Here is a 20,284-nt window from a genome sequence, read left to right on the forward strand (position 1 = left end):
TAGATAATAGACATAACTTGCATTAAAGTAAAAATCGAATTTCTCACATGTTAAAATGTATGTTTTTTTAAAATTTATGAGACAGTCATTTTATGGCAGGAGGGGATTCTCTTTATTGTAAAACAACCTTTAAAAAGGTAACAGTGAGGCATGAATGGATGTAAAACTGGAGCGGTCTAAATTTCTTGACATCAATATGACATAGAGAAATACACCGTAATGCAAAAACAAGACTACATTGGACTTATTTGAACCCATGGCATAAACTGCCATAGAGACATGCACCAAAATCATTTTTGTGGAAGTTTTATTACATGTTTTTGAAAATAAGATGATCAAATTTGAAGGGCATCTCCAGAAAGATATTTTTAAAAGATATATGTTTGTCCTCCTCCTCCTCCTCCTCCTTCTTCTTGTTCTTTTTCTTCCACACATTATTATTGCTTTTTGTTGGCAGCAATGGGACCCATTGCCACTCATTGGACTGATATAAAGTATCTTCAGTAAAAACAGATTTTGGGAGCAGGAGAAGCCCATGTGTATTATTGATGGGGAGATCCAGCTGTTGTGCATGCTGGCTCACTGTTAAACACTTCCTAGTGTGTAATAATATGAGTTGTCTGAAGCGACTTCCTGACCGTTGCAACAGCTTTGAAAAAAAAAAAAACATTCTTGGCCCAACCCTCATTTGCAAGTTTTCCAACATTTCCTATCATCCTCATCAGCAGATGGAGTTTGTCTTAACAAAACGTGCAAATTTGCACTTTTTTAAAAGCTGAGATTCACGTTGCTGTTGGGTGGTGCTGGGACTGTCCATGAGGATGTATTCTGTTTGAAACATATAAGCTTTACTCTTTTGCAAAGACCAGCTAAATGATTTTTTTTTTGGGCCAAACACATCAGCAGTTTCCATTGATGGTGATGGGGTGGGGAAGTTGTTGTTTTTTTCAATCCCAGAAACAGCACCCAATGTATCTGAAGTGTATTTCAGTGGTACAGACAGCAGTGAAATTCAGAACCATAGACAGCTCCTTATTCAGTGACATGAAATTGCGTCCATATTTCAACAAAAGAAAATGTAAGGTTTTTTTGTAGAAGCACAGACATCACCATTAGATGGGGCTTTATAGTTGGTGAAATATTTGGAATTTAATAATTAAATACATGTAAAAATAAAAAAAAGCTTGCAAAACCTGACTCACACCACACAAAGCAGCAAACAACAGCGAGATGTTGTGATGTAAAGAATGAAGTTGATACCAAAATGAAATGTAACAATAGAATTGAATGTCTGACTGAAAGTTAAAGCTAATATACATGCAAAAACCACAGATTTGTTCCTTTAAAACTTTATATGATAATGTAGCAGCACAAAGAGAAACATGTTAATTGCACGTTTATTATTACAAAACATTACATGACGACAACAGTTACAGATAAATAAATATATATTAATAAATAGCACATCTTTCATATACTTCTAATGAGGTTGAGTCTTATCTGTATTTCTCGGCGAGCACAGCTGCGAAAGCTGACAGGAACTTGTCCATCGCAGCGTGTGCGGTTGGCGTGAAGTCTTCTCCCATGTGACAGGCCAGAGTGACGAGCATACAGTGTGAGAACAGCTGCAGGGGGACCAAATGTGTTATTAGCTAGGAAATAACAATAATAAGTAATGTGTGTGTGTTTCCGATTATGCGCCAGTATTTGAAAAATCATCAACCTGTTTCAATCAAGTCAAGGTTCTGCGTCCATGAAACCAACTTGTTGGCACAATTTCGTCTTTGATCAGGTTAGTAATTCATGCTCTGAAGTGGCTTAAAGCTTAGCGGAGATTTATATCATAAAAAAGGAGGTATATAGATGTCACTGTCATATTTGTTGAACTTTTTTGAAAAGATTTAGACAAGCGTAGGGCTAAATTTTTGTAGTATGAATTGCTCTGTGTACTTTTTTGTTGTTGTTTGTTCAGTACTTTGGCAATATTTTGGTTCTGGAAAATGCATGCATCCAAAAATGATCTCCATTGTCATTTATTTTCTTAAATTGTTCTGCAGAAAATACCATTTATTGCTTTCCATATACTGCAAAGATTACTCCCATATTTTCCACAGATTTTCTTCATATACCGTCATTTTGTACATTTTTGTCTTCCAGCTGGCATTTTATTAATGGTGCTTCGCTAAAACCAACACATCCAACACCCTTGCAGTAAATCCCACTGCAGTGAAGGCCCAGTTTGAGGTGTCGTTGTGCTGTACTGTGTTAGACTGAGCGGTGTTTATGTTATTTATCCAAAACTTGGTAATATTAATGGATAAAATAATAGTGTATGTTTAAGTTAGCAAAGTGTACCCAATAAATCTGCTACTATATGGAGGACAAAAATGTACAAAATGAATTCATGTGGGTATAAATAAGAGCAATATTTGATATTTGCTGCAGAGCATGGCAAATTTGTTTCACTTCATGCAACAGATGTGACTATACTGTATTGAAAATATATGCTGTATGAACACTAGAATGAGGAGAATGGTTTTGCAGCTGTACACAGGAGCTACTCCTAACTTCAGAAAAGGCACCTTGAAGTTGGTTGGGTCTATCCGAAGCTGGTAGGCGTGAAAGGTTTGCAGAGGAGCCAGAGTGACGGTCAGCTGACTGATGTCTTTGGCTGCCTCCGCGATGGCCAGGACTATCTTCTTCCCGTGAGAGAGCAGGTGTGGAGAGCCGGGACTGATGTCTACGTGGGAAAAGTACGTCTTGCTGCCTGGATAAGCGGCGAACATCCTGTGGAAGAAGGGAGCAGCGAGAGTAACTTAATCGATTAGTTGCAAACTGTTGAATGATCTGCAACTATTCTCATGATTAATTAATTAGTTTAAGGTAGTCTGTATTTAATTTTTTCAAATTTGGATATATATTCTGTTTTTTTTTTTTTCTGACAAGAAATATGCAGACCTCATATTGGGCTTTAGGAAGCACTGATTGTCATTTTTCACCATTTTCTGACATTTTATAGACCAAACAACGAATCAGTAAATCAAGATAATAATCCACAGATTAATAATGACTCAAATAATTATTAGATCTAGCCCTAAAGCTTATGAATCTGTATTTCCATCCTAATGATGCTCATGTACAACTGAAATACCAGAAGAATCAAAGTTTTTGATCAGTTTAATTGAGCTTTTTAAATATTATTTTATCAAATCAAATCAAATCAAATCAAATCAACTTTATTTATATGGCACTTTTCATACAATAGAGTAACACAAAGTGCCTCACAGAGGATAAAAACAACACAATACAAAACACTGTGAAAAACCCGAAACCTCCCACCCTCCAACAAATATACACACAGCCACACAATCACATATACATTCACACACATACGTAGACATACGAACAGACATACATACCCACACACACAAACATACTAACATACACACACCCACATACACCATCTGTCAGTAAGGAGATATAGAGGAGACATGGCTGGGCACCGAAATCCAAAGTGAGGAAGAAGCTAACTTTGGGGGACACACACACCGAGTGGAGTCATGGACCATGACTGCAGGGGAGCTGACACAAGGACCACCCCAGCCCAGGCAGACAAGAGGCTCCACAAGAAGGTGTAAAGCTCTCCAGCCACCCGGGCCAGGGCCATCCACGGGCCAGCACCCCCATCAGTGGACCAGAATCAACTCCAGGTGTGGTAGGCCCCCAGGAGGAAACACTGGAAAATCGAGGGACTAAAACAGTAAAACAAATAAATAAATAAAAATAATAAAAATAAATACATCAATAAATAAATAAAAGGTATGGAAGCTAAGACTGAAATAAGAGAAAATAACGTATAAAGTAAAAATTTATACTTAAAATAGTAATAAAAATTGTAAGAATAAAAAATGTAAGAATAAAAGTCAGCTTAAGAAATTATAAAGAATTAAAATGAGTCAGTTAAAAGCCTGATTAAAAAGATGGGTCTTGAGCCTCTTTTTAAAAACATCAACATTCTCTGCGGCCCTGAGGTTCTCTGGGAGGGTGTTCCACAGTCGGGGGCCATAATAACTGAATGCCGCCTCCCCGTGTGTTCGAGTTCTAACTTGTGGTATCGTTAAAAAGCCAGCACCAGAGGACCTCAGGGTCCGCGAGGGTTGATAAAATAAAAGTAGTGCAGACAAATAAGAAAGCCCAAGACCGTTAAGACACTTATAAACTAATAAAAGAACCTTAAAATCGATCCTGAAGCGCACGGGGAGCCAATGCAGCGATTTTAAAATAGGTGTTATATGCTCCCGCCCTCTGGTCCTCAACAGCACTCATGCAGCTGAATTTTGTAATAATTGTAGGTTATGCATGCTCTTTTTAGGAAGACCAGAGAGCAGGGCATTACAGTAATCTAAACGACAGGAGATGAAAGCATGCATCAGCACCTCCGTACTGGCCTGAGAGAGGAACGGCCGGACTCTAGCTATATTCTTCAGATGGTAAAAACCTATCTTTGTTATGTTTTTGATGTGTGGAATAAAAGTGAGCTCAGAGTCGAAAATCACGCCCAGATTTTTTACTGATTTTGAGAGTTTAAAATCCTGTAACTTTGGTAAAATTTTCTCTCTCTGGCCTTCAGGACCAATAACTAAAACCTCTGTTTTGTCCCGTTTGAGCTGTAGGAAGTTTGCTGCCTTCCATGAGTTGATGTCTAAAGTACAGTGAAAAAGGGCATCAATTGGCCCTGTGCCATCAGGAGACACGGCGATGTACAGTTGCGTATCATCAGCATAACTGTGGAAGCTGACGCCGTGCCTCCTGATGACGTCCCCAAGGGGCAGCATGTAAAGATTAAAAAGAGTTGGACCTAAAATTGACCCTTGGGGAACCCCACACTTTATCTTATGGGTTCCTGAGGAACATGTATCCATACTTACAAAGAAACTTCGGTCAGTGAGGTAGGACGTGAACCAGTTAAAAACAGTACCAGAGAGGCCGACCAGGTTCCTCAGTCTATTTAATAAAATGTGATGGTCTACTGTATCAAAGGCGGCGGTTAGATCTAGCAGAACCAAGACTGTGAGTTTATGGTTATCTAAATTACACCTGATGTCGTTTAAAATCTTTAAAAGTGCTGTCTCTGTACTGTGGTTCCTCCTAAAACCAGACTGATGAGTCTCTAAAATATGTTTCGAGTTTAAAAATTTATTCATTTGATTAAGAACAAGTTTTTCTAAAATTTTACTTAAAAATGGTAGTTTGGATACAGGCCGGTAGTTATTTAAAACATTGGGGTCTAGATCACTCTTCTTCAGAAGGGGCTTCACCACCGCCGTTTTAAAGGAGGTGGGGAAGACACCCGTCTGAAGAGAGCAATTGACCAAATACAGCAGCTGTTCCTCAAAGGATCCATAGAGTGTTTTAAAAAACGGCATAAAAAAAATATAAAAAAGACTCCTTCATGTCAAAGTGAAAACAAATTTCTACATAGTAGTGTCGGTGATTTAAAAATATGCATGTAAAATGAATTATTGCACAAGTATTCACCTCCTTTAAAGTGACTCATGGAGTTAAACATAAGTAAGTGCAGCCAGTTGGCACCAGAAGTCACACAATCAGTGAAGTGGAGATCACCTGAGTGCACTGACTGTAGTATAAAGACAGCTGTATCTGGAAGGTCCAGTCTCTGGTGAATCAGTACTCCTGGACATAACTACACCATGAAGAGAAAAGAAAGCTCCTAGCAATTTTGTGAAAAGTCTTTGAATTAAGTCCCTTGGAAGGAATGTGACTGTGCAAGAAAGAGACGAGTTAGAGGCACCAGTCTTAGATGAGGCCACCAAGACACCTAGGATTCCTCTAAAGTAGATGCATGGAAGAGACATACAGCTGTTGCCAATTCCTTATCAGTCAAAGATTTATGAGAGAGTAGCAAAGAGAAAGCCTGTTGAAAAAATCTCGTATTAAATCTCTACTAGAATTCACCAGAAGTCATGTGGGAGTCAACTTTTTTCCAGTCAACTGGAAAAAGCTTCTTTGGCCAGATGAGACCAAAGGAGAGCATTTTGGCCATCCGTCTACACTAGATGATATGTTTGGTAGACACCAAACACTTCAACATCATCACAAACACACCCGTCTCCACTGTGAAGCATGGTGGTGGCAGCATCATGATGTGTCTTGGCAGCAGGCCCTGGAAGGCTCGCAAAGGCAGAGGTTTAAATGAGCGCAGCAAAGTATGAGGAAATCCTGGAGGACAAACTGATGCTGTCTGCAAGAAAACTACAACTTGGGAGAAGATTTGTTTTCCAGCAAGAAAATGACCCAAAGCATGCAGCCGGAGCTTGGCTAAAACACGGTGGTTTAAAGATAGATACATGAATGTTGTGAAGTGGCAGAGTCGATGCAAATGAGAATTTGTGACTGGACTTTAAAAGGGGCTGTTTGGCCATGATCCTCATGCAACCTGACAGAGCTGGGGCAGTTTTGTAAAGAATATTTGGGTAAAATGGCAGTGTCCAGATGTGCAAGGTTGATTAAGACTTGTTTACACGGGCTCAGTGCTGTATTTGCAACCAAACGTACTAAATAGTGAAGATTTAAAGGAGGTGAAAAGTCATGCAGTCATTTATTTGACATTTCATATTTTGAAATAATTGACATGATTGACATTATCTGTTTTCACTTTGACATGAAAGAACCTTTTTAGGGGGTAATTGTTGTCAAAAATCAACAAAAGGATCCCAGCAGGATGAATATTTTTTACAGGAACTGCAGCATATTGTGAGAAATGAATTAGTATTAGAGTCATATAAGATTTACATGCAGTAACACAACACTTTATCAATGGTTAGTTGGTAACTGACCAATGCTTTATAGCATCGAGTCTGCAGATCTAAACAACAACAACTTAATGACGAAGGGAATAAACCATCAACAGTTTTTAACAAATACACTGAAAGCATCTGGGCTCTACAGTTGAAGATGGACCTACCTAAGAAGCGCATCTGCCCCAATATCTTCGGCCACAGGAGTCAGTTTATCCCAAGTTTGTTTAATCAGAGCTTTTTCTTTCTTTTTCAGCATTGCAGCTTATTGCACTGAACAATACAGGATTAACTGCAGATGAGTATCCAGAATGTTTATGTGGGCTACAAAGATGCGCCTTAATCAACCATTTTATCGCTTCAGTAAAGCCTTTAACCAAAAAAGAAAAGAAAAAAGAATGCCTCGTAAATAAGATAAAGTAATAATTCCTGCGTTCTGAAGAAAATGGCTGTAATGGTTCAGGTCTCAGCAGCTGTGTTGTTTCTCTTCTCTGCGTTATCAGACAGCAGCCAGGGCAGGGTGGGGACTCCTATCTGCTGCTTTAATGCGTCATTCTGCAGACTTATGTCAATGCAGATGACCTTAAAGTGAAGTTTTCCAATGATGACCTCTTGATTTCCACTAGAGTTCTCTTTATTTGTGATCAGTTTTCCAGGATTTGGTGCTGTCTCAATGAATAGCATTTAAATAAATAAACAAAGCCAGAAAAGTTTGAAGTCTTATTTATTAATACTAGCCCACAACAAAACCCTTCATATTTCATTTAAAGAAAAAAATCACACAATTAAGATGCTTCATTGCAGAGAGGGACTATTTAACAACACAGTGAAGACTTTTGCAGATAAAATCTCTCAGCAGCTGCTATCTGAAGCTCCATACGTTCTTGTAAACAGTGGGTGTGAAACCAGCCTTCGTCTGATACCACTGTGAGGACTATTACACTGCACTGCACAGAGGACTTTGCCTTTGTTGTGCTTATAAAGTTTATGTCTTTTATGAAGACACTGAAACTGCACCTGCAGTACAGGAGCACTGAGGGGGTGTTAGATATGATCACAGTGATACGGCTGACTTTTAGTTTTAGAATTGAATATTGACAACAACCCACCAGTTGAATTGAAAAATCTGCTCTAAGTGATTCTTATTTTTGTGTGAGAAATAGAGCAATTTTTCATGCCATGCTTTTGCTCATGAAACAGGCTGTAGGGTGGCATTGTGCTCTCTATTTTCAGCTGAAATATCACATGGGCTCACAATTAGGGAAATAAAACCCAGCTGAGGCCCCTGGCTATGAGGTGATGCTATACTTTTCATTAGTACATATTTCCAAAATTCCATCATCAGTTATTGTTATTTATTATAATTATTGATCTGTTTGTCTGGCTTGGGTTGCTCTGTACTATAACCACCCCAGTGTGTGTTTCTGTCACGAACTGAGCAGGTGGACCCGAGCAGAAAGCCACACTACCAGGGCTGGCTGAATGCAAGTGGTTTATTGTTGGGGGTGAAAATGGTGGCGAGGTGGGGGAAAACCAGGGTGTAGGAGTGGGAGGGTCCAGGCAGGAGTGGGGGGTCCAGGCAGGAGAAACTGGTGAAGGTTTGTCGGGGAGAGCCGGAGGGGAAGGAGGATGGCGAGGGATCCCGGACAGCTGAACTGAGGGAGGCAGGAGAAAACAAGGTCAGAAATTGTGGCAGGAACTCAAAAACAGATCGTGTAGGGGGCTAGAGAGCAAACCGAACTGCGTGGTTCTTGTTTAACGCTCTGGCAGGGAGTGGAAGGCTGAGCCGGTCTTTATTGCAGAGGTGAGTTGTTAGTGAATGATCGTCAGCTGTCCGGGAGCCGTGCAGGTAGTTGATTACCTGAGTGGAGTCAGCTGAGAAGCTAGACTCCACTCAGGCACCGAGCTGTAGGGGGAGAGACAGGGCAGAGGAGCGGATGGGAGACAACCAGACAGAGACAGGGCAGAGGAGAGGACAGGACGGGAGACAACCAGGACAGAGGAGCGGAACTGTGACAGTACCCCCCCCCCCCTCAACGGGCGCCTCCCGGCGCCCCATGGACCCAACCAAACCCACCGGGGCAACCAAGGAGCAGACAGAGACACGCATACAGACACAGGGACCAGACGGAACAGAAGGGACCAAAAGGACAGGAAGAGCAGAAAACAAGGGGAACAGACAGGAGGGACGGGAGGGACCGAAACGACAGGAGGGACCGAAACGACAGGAGGGACGGGAGGGAGAGAAATGGGAGAGGGACTGAGCGGAGCGAAGCTGAGGACTGGACTGGACTGGACTGAGCGGAGCGAAGCTGAGGACTGGACTGGACTGGACTGAGCGGAGCGAAGCTGAGGACTGGACTGGACTGAGCGGAGCGGAGCGAAGCTGAGGACTGGACTGGACTGAGCGGAGCGGAGCGAAGCTGAGGACTGGACGGAGCGGAGCGAAGCTGAGGACTGGACGGAGCGGAGCGAAGCTGAGGACTGGACGGAGCGGAGCGAAGCTGAGGACTGGACTGAGCGGAGCGGAGCGGAGCGAAGCTGAGGACTGGACTGAGCGGAGCGGAGCGGAGCGAAGCTGAGGACTGGACTGAGCGGAGCGGAGCTGAGGACTGGACTGAGCGGAGCGAAGCTGAGGACTGGACTGAGCGGAGCGAACCTGAGGACTGGACTGAGCGGAGCGAACCTGAGGACTGGACTGAGCGGAGCGAACCTGAGGACTGGACTGAGCGGAGCGAACCTGAGGACTGGACTGAGCGGAGCGAACCTGAGGACTGGACTGAGCGGAGCGAACCTGAGGACTGGACTGAGCGGAGCGAAGCTGAGGACTGGACTGAGCGGAGCGAAGCTGAGGACTGGACTGAGCGGAGCGAAGCTGAGGACTGGACTGAGCGGAGCGAAGCTGAGGACTGGACTGAGCGGAGCGAAGCTGAGGACTGGACTGAGCGGAGCGAAGCTGAGGACTGGACTGAGCGGAGCGAAGCTGAGGACTGGACTGAGCGGAGCGAAGCTGAGGACTGGACTGAGCGGAGCGAAGCTGAGGACTGGACTGAGCGGAGCGAAGCTGAGGACTGGACTGAGCGGAGCGAAGCTGAGGACTGGACTGAGCGGAGCGAAGCTGAGGACTGGACTGAGCGGAGCGAAGCTGAGGACTGGACTGAGCGGAGCGAAGCTGAGGACTGGACTGAGCGGAGCGAAGCTGAGGACTGGACTGAGCGGAGCGAAGCTGAGGACTGGACTGAGCGGAGCGAAGCTGAGGACTGGACTGAGCGGAGCGAAGCTGAGGACTGGACTGAGCGGAGCGAAGCTGAGGACTGGACTGAGACTGAGCGGAGCGAAGCTGAGGACTGGACTGAGACTGAGCGGAGCGAAGCTGAGGACTGGACTGAGACTGAGCGGAGCGAAGCTGAGGACTGGACTGAGACTGAGCGGAGCGAAGCTGAGGACTGGACTGAGACTGAGCGGAGCGAAGCTGAGGACTGGACTGAGACTGAGCGGAGCGAAGCTGAGGACTGGACTGAGACTGAGCGGAGCGGAGCGAAGCTGAGGACTGGACTGAGACTGAGCGGAGCGGAGCGAAGCTGAGGACTGGACTGAGACTGAGCGGAGCGGAGCGAAGCTGAGGACTGGACTGAGACTGAGCGGAGCGGAGCGAAGCTGAGGACTGGACTGAGACTGAGCTGAGCGGAGCGAAGCTGAGGACTGGACTGAGACTGAGCTGAGCGGAGCGAAGCTGAGGACTGGACTGAGACTGAGCTGAGCGGAGCGAAGCTGAGGACTGGACTGAGACTGAGCTGAGCGGAGCGAAGCTGAGGACTGGACTGAGACTGAGCTGAGCGGAGCGAAGCTGAGGACTGGACTGAGACTGAGCTGAGCGGAGCGAAGCTGAGGACTGGACTGAGACTGAGCTGAGCGGAGCGAAGCTGAGGACTGGACTGAGACTGAGCTGAGCGGAGCGAAGCTGAGGACTGGACTGAGACTGAGCTGAGCGGAGCGAAGCTGAGGACTGGACTGAGACTGAGCTGAGCGGAGCGAAGCTGAGGACTGGACTGAGACTGAGCTGAGCGGAGCGAAGCTGAGGACTGGACTGAGACTGAGCTGAGCGGAGCGAAGCTGAGGACTGGACTGAGACTGAGCTGAGCGGAGCGAAGCTGAGGACTGGACTGAGACTGAGCTGAGCGAAGCTGAGGACTGGACTGAGACTGAGCTGAGCGAAGCTGAGGACTGGACTGAGACTGAGCTGAGCGAAGCTGAGGACCGGACTGAGACTGAGCTGAGAGCAGGGCAGGACGGGGACTGGACCGGACCGAACTGAACTGAGAGCAGGGCAGGACGGGGACTGGACCGGACCGAACTGAACTGAGAGCAGGGCAGGACGGGGACTGGACCGGACCGAACTGAACTGAGAGCAGGGCAGGACGGGGACTGGACCGGACCGAACTGAACTGAGAGCAGGGCAGGACGGGGACTGGACCGGACCGAACTGAACTGAGAGCAGGGCAGGACGGGGACTGGACCGGACCGAACTGAACTGAGAGCAGGGCAGGACGGGGACTGGACCGGACCGAACTGAACTGAGAGCAGGGCAGGACGGGGACTGGACAGGGCGGAGGGTCCGCTCCGGAGGACGGACCGTAGGCTGGACAGGCCGGGGATGGACAGGGCGGAGGGTCCGCTCCGGCGGGCGGACCGTAGGTCGGACTGGCTGGGGATGAGTGGGCCGGTGAGTCCGCTCCGGTAGGCGGAGGGTCCGTTCCGGCGGGCGGACCGTAGGTCGGACTGGCTGGGGATGAGTGGGCCGTAGGGACCGCTCGAAGGCGGGACAGGCCGAGACCGGACCGGGCGGAGGGCCCGCTTCAGAGGGTGGCCTGGAGGCCGGACGGGCCAGGACTTGACAGACAGGGTGGATCGTTCAGGGGAACGGCCCGGGGGCGGTAAAGCCAGTATAGACTGCTCCAGAGGACGGTCCGGGGGCCGGACAGACAGGCGGGGCCGCTCCGGCGGACGGCCCGGACAGACAGGCGGGGCCGCTCCGGCGGACGGCCCGGACAGACAGGCGGGGCCGCTCCGGCGGACGGCCCGGACAGACAGGCGGGGCCGGGTCCGGTGGGTCCTCCGGGGGTGGAGCCGGGTCCGGTGGGTCCTCCGGGGGTGGAGCCGGGTCCGGTGGGTCCTCCGGGGGTGGAGCCGGGTCCGGTGGGTCCTCCGGGGGCGGAGCCGGAGGGAAGGCCTTAAGCCTTTCGAAGGCAGCCGAAGCCCTAGGGAACAGGAGGCGGTGCGTCGACCACCGCGGGAACAGGAGGCGGTGCGTCGACCACCGCGGGAACAGGAGGCGGTGCGTCGACCACCGCGGGAACAGGAGGCGGTGCGTCGACCACCGCGGGAACAGGAGGCGGTGCGTCGACCACCGCGGGAACAGGAGGCGGTGCGTCGACCACCGCGGGAACAGGAGGCGGTGCGTCGACCACCGCGGGAACAGGAGGCGGTGCGTCGACCACCGCGGGAACAGGAGGCGGTGCGTCGACCACCGCGGGAACAGGAGGCGGTGCGTCGACCACCGCGGGAACAGGAGGCGGTGCGTCGACCACCGCGGGAACAGGAGGCGGTGCGTCGACCACCGCGGGAACTGGAGGCGGTGCGTCGACCACCGCGGGAACAGGAGGCGGTGCGTCGACCACCGCGGGAACTGGAGGCGGTGCGTCGACCACCGCGGGAACTGGAGGCGGTGCGTCGACCACCGCGGGAACTGGAGGCGGTGCGTCGACCACCGCGGGAACTGGAGGCGGTGCGTCGACCACCGCGGGAACTGGAGGCGGTGCGTCGACCACCGCGGGAACTGGAGGCGGTGCGTCGACCACCGCGGGAACTGGAGGCGGTGCGTCGACCACCGCGGGAACTGGAGGCGGTGCGTCGACCACCGCGGGAACTGGAGGCGGTGCGTCGACCACCGCGGGACGGGAACTGGAGGCGGTGCGTCGACCACCGCGGGAACTGGAGGCGGTGCGTCGACCACCGCGGGAACTGGAGGCGGTGCGTCGACCACCGCGGGAACTGGAGGCGGTGCGTCGACCACCGCGGGAACTGGAGGCGGTGCGTCGACCACCGCGGGAACTGGAGGCGGTGCGTCGACCACCGCGGGAACTGGAGGCGGTGCGTCGACCACCGCGGGAACTGGAGGCGGTGCGTCGACCACCGCGGGAACTGGAGGCGGTGCGTCGACCACCGCGGGAACTGGAGGCGGTGCGTCGACCACCGCGGGAACTGGAGGCGGTGCGTCGACCACCGCGGGAACTGGAGGCGGTGCGTCGACCACCGCGGGAACTGGAGGCGGTGCGTCGACCACCGCGGGAACTGGAGGCGGTGCGTCAACCACCGCGGGAACTGGAGGCGGTGCGTCGACCACCGCGGGAACTGGAGGCGGTGCGTCGACCACCGCGGGAACTGGAGGCGGTGCGTCGACCACCGCGGGAACTGGAGGCGGTGCGTCGACCACGGAACTGGAGGCGGTGCGTCGACCACCGCGGGAACTGGAGGCGAGTGGCTGCCATGGGGAAGTGTGACGGGGCTGTCCAGGAACTGCTGAATGTAGTCGGGTAGATAATTAATCAGACCAGGTCGCTGAACCGCCAGTCGAAGGCCCTGGGCCACAGTCTCCTCCCTGGGATCTTTCCTCCACTCGTCATGTAGATCGCGTAATGCATAAAAGTATATGCTGTTCTCCAAACAGGAGAAGAGAACTACAAGGGAGGAGCCCTGGGTCCAGGGCAGGGAGTCAGGGTCCTCAGTTGGTGGAATTGGGGTCTGGGTCTGGTTCTGAGAAACAGAGGTCTGGGTCGGGGTCCGGTTCTCGGGAGCAGAGGTCGGGGTCCGGTTCTGGGGAGCAGAGGTCGGGGTCCGGTTCTGGGGAGCAGAGGTCGGGGTCCGGTTCTGGGGAGCAGAGGTCAAAAAGATGGCTCCCGTGTGGACTGGAGACGGAGGGCCGGAGTGCGGTCTCGCTGAGGCAGAACCTAGGGAACCATGGTGCCTCTTGGAAGGCAGTTTTATTGCCCAACGGGTTCCCCAGAAGGGAGAGGATGTGTCATAACCTGCCATGGGAACTGTAGGATCCGGAGATGAGGTGAGGGGCAGAGCAGAAGGAATCCGGTTGCAGGGTTGGCAGCGACTGTGAGAGGAGAGGGTTGGTCCAAACCCTGGTAGTGCTTTCCGGGTCCGTTTGTTGGCCAGAGCGTTCTGTCACGAACTGAGCAGGTGGACCCGAGCAGAAAGCCACACTACCAGGGCTGGCTGAATGCAAGTGGTTTATTGTTGGGGGTGAAAATGGTGGCTAGGTGGGGGAAAACCAGGGTGTAGGAGCGGGGGGTTCCAGGCAAGAGTGGGGGTCCAGGCAGGAGTGGGGGGTCCAGGCAGGAGTGGGGGGTCCAGGCAGGAGTGGGGGGTCCAGGCAGGAGTGGAGGTCCAGGCAGGAGTGGGGGGTCCAGGCAGGAGTGGGGGGGTCCAGGCAGGAGAAACTGGTGAAGGTTTGTCGGGGAGAGCCGGAGGGGAAGGAGGATGGCGAGGGATCCCGGACAGCTGAACTGAGGGAGGCAGGAGAAAACAAGGTCAGAAATTGTGGCAGGAACTCAAAAACAGATCGTGTAGGGGGCTAGAGAGCAAACCGAACTGCGTGGTTCTTGTTTAACGCTCTGGCAGGGAGTGGAAGGCTGAGCCGGTCTTTATTGCAGAGGTGAGTCGTTAGTGAATGATCGTCAGCTGTCCGGGAGCCGTGCAGGTAGTTGATTACCTGAGTGGAGTCAGCTGGAGAAGCTAGACTCCACTCAGGCACCGAGCTGTAGGGGGAGAGACAGGGCAGAGGAGCGGATGGGAGACAACCAGACAAACAGGGCAGAGGAGCGGACGGGAGACAACCAGACAGACAGACAGACAGGACAGAGGAGCGGAACTGTGACAGTTTCATTCCTGTCTTAAACTATTGTTATGTTTGGTGGTTCCACCAATTACAAAAAACCACAAATAAATGTATATACATTCAGTGCTTTTTATTTATTTGTAGGATTTTCGACATTGTGGATTAATACTGAAGATTAACATTTTTTGTTTACAACATAATTCCATAGGCATTCTTTTATAGTTTTGATGTCTTCAGCATTAATCTACAAAGTATAAAATACTATTAAATAAAAACCACTGAACGACAAAGTGTGTCCAAACTTTTGACTGGTCGTATATTTAATGTTTCCAGACTTAACTGTCCATGATGGATTATCAATATATAGCAAATTGCAGAAGCCCCCAATTATAAATGTTTTTAAAGAGCAGGGAAAAAAATCCCACCTATTCATCAACACTGTGCTTCAGATGGAAGGAGGAACCATAGCGGGATTGAGAATGAAAAAGACAAATAAAAGAGACTCAGCTTTCCAGATGCTGATGGACACAACCGTTCAGTAAACCAGCTCGACTGCAGTGTGCTGGTGTGTTAACAGTAAGAGATCAGGGTGGGTGATAGATCTGATATCACCACCAGATGAGTCTACAGTAATTATGGTGACCTTACATGACCTCTCACCACCATCACACATACCTCAGACATGCTGCATCAATAAGAGAGCTTTAATTTCACTTACAATACTTTCATTATGGTGCTCAATGCTATACATTCTTATATCTGCTCACCAGGTTTATAATCTTTCCAATAACTGCACATTATTCCATTAACAAGAATAAAACCGGCTGATCTTGGTGATTTTTAGAATTTAGTGGGTTATTTTGAAATGTGTAGCATCTAAAAATACTCGATTTTTTTAAAAAAAAAAATCAAGTTTATATTCATTTATGGTACAGCAAATTTTTGTACTCCAGCTGTTAAATGGTGAAGAGATGAGGGCTGACTCAGCATATAAACCACTCTCATGTCTTCTTGCTGAGCCGTTAAACAAAATGCACAGTCATGCTTTCTTTTTCAGTGTGGCAGATGTTCAACCTCACAGCTAACATGAAATATGAATATAAAGAGTGTTTGCCAAGACTTTGGTTAATTTGTTGGTCATATTAGTACTTTTATAAACTTTATTTTTGAATTGATTTTCTTTTTAAGTAACATATATCAGAGACATGTGCACACTTCTCCTTCTTGCTTAAGCCACAGATGCACCACAGTTTATTTCATTTTCACATGAGAAATGCTAAACTCTGTACATTTAACAGCTGTATTATTCTGTGGAAACACACCAAAGTGGAGCTCTACTTTCAGAGCTTGCTTTGAAGACTGACAGATTTCAGGTGCTGCAAGTAAAGCTTTCCTGCTCCAGGTGAGGCTCGAACTCACAACCTCGGCATCACTCTGCAGGTTACTGTCTTATAAGTACCGCGCGCTGACCGATTGCGCCACTGGAGCTCTGTCACTCCAGGACTTCATTAAACCTGATTGTGTTTAAAGTCTGATAACAGAAAGTCTGATAACAGAAACTACCTCAGTCATTTAGTTTCTCTGGTAAACTGCACTTATAATCAAACATTCATGTACTTCTTGAGTAGGTAACAGCTATTTTTAACCATGCAGTAAAGTTATTTTGCTTTATATAGGTCTTTAGTATATCCTGTGTCTAAAAGCAGTGGGATATACAACCAACCTGTCTGTTTGTTGTGTTCTATGTTGCTCTGAGGCTCTTGTAGTAGCTGGTATCTGCTGCCACCTCTGGACACTCCTCAGAACAGTTTTCCTCAGTGAGAATGAGTCCACTGACATCTTGGGTTTTTAGGTTCTTACACACTTGAAGAGCTTTTTGAACTACTAAAAGATTTTTCACAGTGTATTTATTAGTCTGTAATGAAAGAATCGTATCTTTTGTTGCACGGATGTATCAATGGACATGCAGATCCACATGTTTTATCTATCCTCTCTCCAACTTCATGCAGTCTCACTTATTTCCACCTTATTATCTAAGTCTAACACATGCCATTTTATAACACGTAAATATTAAAACACATTTTTCAAATAGTTTGCTCCAACCTGTGCCAGACTACTTTATTATTACTTTACAGCTTGTGAAAACAAATTTCCTTTGGGACAATAAAGAGCTCTATCATCATCATTAAGTTGTTCAAACTTAACTGTCCATGATGGATTATCAATATTATAATACTGATAACATGGCAGAAACAACCAATTGCAGGTGTTTTTAATGTGCAAGGAAAACCATTCCCACCTATTCATCAACACTGTGCTTCAGATGGAAGGAGGAACCATAGCGGGATTGAGAATGAAAAAGACAAATAAAAGAGACTCAGCTTTCCAGCTGTTGATGGACACAACCGTTCAGTAAACCAGCTCGACTGCAGTGTGCTGGTGTGTTAACAGTAAGAGATCAGGGTGGGTGATAGATCTGATATCACCACCAGATGACTCTACTCTGCTGGTGACCTTACATGACCTCTCACCACCATCACACTTACCTCAGACATGCTGCATCATGAGTAGGGTTTAATTTCACTTGTAATACTTTCATGATGATGTTCAGTGTTGTAGATTCTTATTTCTGCTCACCAGGTTTTATAATCTTTCCAATAACTGCACACTATTCCATTAACAGTAATAAAACAGGCTGATCTCCTAAATACTGGTGACTTTTAGAGTTTAGTGAGTTGTTTTGAAATGTGTAGCATCTAAAACAAATGATTTTTTTAAAATTAAGTTTTCATTCGTTTAAGGTACATAAACTGTTGTGTTCCAGCTGTTAAATGGTGAAGAGATGAGGGCTGACTCAGCATATAGACCACTCTCATGTCTTCTTGCTGAGTCGTTAAACAAAATGCACAGTCATGCTTTCTGTTTCAGTGTGGCAGATGTTTAACCTCACAGCTAACATGAAATATGAATATGAACAGCGTTTGCCAAGACTTTGGTTCAGTTTTTTTCTTGTGATATTATTGCTTTTATACACTTTTAAAATTATCTTTTTTTCTTAAGTGACATATATCAGAGACATGTGCACACTTCTCCTTTTTGTTAAAGGCACAGATGCACCACGCTTTATTTCCTTTAATTGTTTTTGCTTTGAGGTTTCAAAGCATCTTTTAATGTCATCTGCACACAAATCCAGACTGATATTTAAAGAAAAGAAAAAGCAAAACAGTGTAAATGGATCACATAAATTCCTCACTTCATGCTTTTATGTTGAGTATTTGCAGGATTGAGGACCGAATACATGAACAAAAAGAAACACAATCCCCATTAGGTGGCAGTGAAGCGGCTTCATGGTCTCTGGTCTCTTTAGTGAGAATAAAATTGAAATCAACAATTAGTATGATTCAGTTTTTTGATCTGAATTGTTTCATTTTCACATGAGAAATGCTGAGCTCTGTATTATTCTGTTGAAACACCAAACTGGAGCTCAACTTTCAGAGCTTGTTTTGCAGACTGATAGATTTCAGGTGCTGCAAGTAAAGCTTTCCTGCTCCAGGTGAGGCTCGAACTCACAACCTCGGCATCACTCTGCAGGTTACTGTCTTATAAGTACCGCGCGCTGACCGATTGCGCCACTGGAGCTCTGTCACTCCAGGACTTCATTAAACCTGATTGTGTTTAAAGTCTGATAACAGAAACTACCTCAGTCATTTAGTCTCTCTGGTAAACTGCACTTATAATCAAACATTCATGTACTTCTTGAGCAGGTAACAGCTATTTTTAACCATGCAGTAAAGTTATTTTGCTTTGTATAGGTCTTTAGTACATCCTGTGTCTAAAAGCAGTGGGATATACAACCAACCTGTCTGTTTGTTGTGTTCTATGTTGCTCTGAGGCTCTTGCAGTAGCTGGTATCTGCTGCCACCTCTGGACACTCCTCAGAACAGTTTTCCTCAGTGAGTATGAGTCTTAGGTTTTTAGGTTCTTACACACTTGAAGCGCTTTTTGAACCGCTAAAAGATTTCCACAGTGTATTTATTAGTCTGTAATGAAATAATCTTAGTATCTTTTGTTGCACAGGTGTATCATTCATCATGCAGATTCACATATATTTATTCTAGCTCTAATTTCATACAGTCTCACATACTTCCACCTCATTGTCTCCATCTGGAACATGCCTATTTTAAAATAGTTTGATCCAACCTGTGTCAGATTGCTATATCATGCTGTTCAAACTGGCTACTTTACAGCAGCATAACCTTATGAAAACTTAACTTAAATCCAGCACTTACTCTGAATCAAAGTGAAAACTCAATTTGACATGTGTTGCTGATTTCCTGTGGACATGATGTGCTCTGTGCTAGGGCTTCACATTCCCTTTCATTAAATTGTGATCCATCACAGTTGTCATTGTGTGGCAATTACCAGGCACAGATAACCTCATCCTGCCAAAATTAGAATTTCTGCCTCACAGCTGTGACAGTTGCAGTTTACATCCATGTTTGTCCAGACTTGACCTTTAGGATATGAAATAATATCACTTGATCATTTTCAAGAAGCTACAGTGACGCCATGCCGCTATCTGGAAATGATACAGAAATACTAAACAAATCTGTGGATCCAGACTATAAGCCACATCACTGTCAAAATCTAACCACTTGGTCCTTTTGTCATTGCTGACACAATTTTTCCTCAATCCGTAAGCCCGTTTTTGAGTAATGTTGCGCACAGACAGACAGAAAGACAAACAGACATACAAACCAATGCCAGTTGTCTCATAACTCCAAAGAAGCTCATTGGCAAAGTAAAAAATTCTTCAGACATTAATGAGAATGTGACTGATGGAACATAAGCACTAAAATCCTAATGCGTCTCAAGTGGCACAAAAGTACAAAAGAACAGACAGTGTTCACAGACAAAGGAGAAAGGAATGAAATGCCCTCACTTCATCATTTTTCCTGTCAGAGATTTGTGTGAAACATTGCCATGAGTAGCTTGTGAATTTTTGAGTTATAGCCAGAAATGTGTTTTGTCATTTCAAAGTGATCACCAAATTGTAATGAGTTTATCCTTCAGTCCAGCTGAATAATTGTGCTAAATTTGAAGAAATTTCCTCCTAGCATTTTAGAGATATTGGATAACCACAATAAAAACAGACACTGTTCACTGCAAAAAAGGGGAAAATTAAACAACAAAAAATGTTTCTAGGCTCAGCAGTTTCTTTCTTTCTTTCTTTCTTTCTTTCTTTCTTTCTTTCTTTCTTTCTTTCTTTCTTTCTTTTACTTAACTAATAGAAGAATATATAGTTTTGAAAACAGTCAAGTCAAGAAAATCTGAAACACTTTTACAAATTTAACTAAGCTATTACAACTGGATCACATTTGCCCTTTTATGAAATTTTATGCACATCAACCTAAACCAGTATTTTGATATAAAGAAAACCCTTAACACTGTAAACATAAATATAGAAAGACCCTTGAAAGACACCATAATAAATACCCGTTTGAGGGGCTGAAGTGTCTGTAATGTTGCAGGATTTAAGACCTACAATATGAACACGATG

The 20,284-nt window shown here is 46.5% G+C and overlaps 1 protein-coding gene and 2 non-coding genes across 3 annotated transcripts; all 3 read right to left on the bottom strand.

Moving 5' to 3' along the window:
* Positions 1–1,379: 1,379 nt before the first annotated feature.
* On the bottom strand, positions 1,380–7,344 carry zgc:163057 (Hemoglobin subunit alpha-D-like). Its single transcript, XM_022214112.2, has 3 exons — positions 6,986–7,344; positions 2,583–2,787; positions 1,380–1,625 (listed from the first exon to the last, which is right to left on the bottom strand). Exons 1-3 carry the CDS (start codon positions 7,075–7,077, stop codon positions 1,497–1,499), a joined length of 426 nt encoding a protein of 141 aa, XP_022069804.1. The 5' UTR covers positions 7,078–7,344; the 3' UTR covers positions 1,380–1,496.
* An 8,774-nt stretch (positions 7,345–16,118) lies between these two features.
* Positions 16,119–16,212, bottom strand: trnai-uau (transfer RNA isoleucine (anticodon UAU)). Its single transcript has 2 exons — positions 16,175–16,212; positions 16,119–16,154 (listed from the first exon to the last, which is right to left on the bottom strand). It is a non-coding gene; the product is annotated as a tRNA-Ile (tRNA).
* A 2,057-nt stretch (positions 16,213–18,269) lies between these two features.
* Positions 18,270–18,363, bottom strand: trnai-uau (transfer RNA isoleucine (anticodon UAU)). Its single transcript has 2 exons — positions 18,326–18,363; positions 18,270–18,305 (listed from the first exon to the last, which is right to left on the bottom strand). It is a non-coding gene; the product is annotated as a tRNA-Ile (tRNA).
* Positions 18,364–20,284: the final 1,921 nt, after the last annotated feature.

The sequence above is a fragment of the Acanthochromis polyacanthus genome, chromosome 19 (assembly GCF_021347895.1).
Source record: "Acanthochromis polyacanthus isolate Apoly-LR-REF ecotype Palm Island chromosome 19, KAUST_Apoly_ChrSc, whole genome shotgun sequence".
Classification (NCBI taxonomy): domain Eukaryota; kingdom Metazoa; phylum Chordata; class Actinopteri; family Pomacentridae; genus Acanthochromis; species Acanthochromis polyacanthus.

Coding starts and splice junctions, on each gene's coding strand:
- zgc:163057 (XM_022214112.2), bottom strand. CDS start 7,077: ATGCTGAAAAAGAAAGAAAAAGCTCTGATTAAACAAACTTGGGATAAA. Junction 2,788..6,985: donor GGGGCAGATGCGCTTCTTAG/GTAGGTCCATCT, acceptor CTTCTTCCACAG/GATGTTCGCCGCTTATCCAG. Junction 1,626..2,582: donor TAGACCCAACCAACTTCAAG/GTGCCTTTTCTG, acceptor GTCCCCCTGCAG/CTGTTCTCACACTGTATGCT.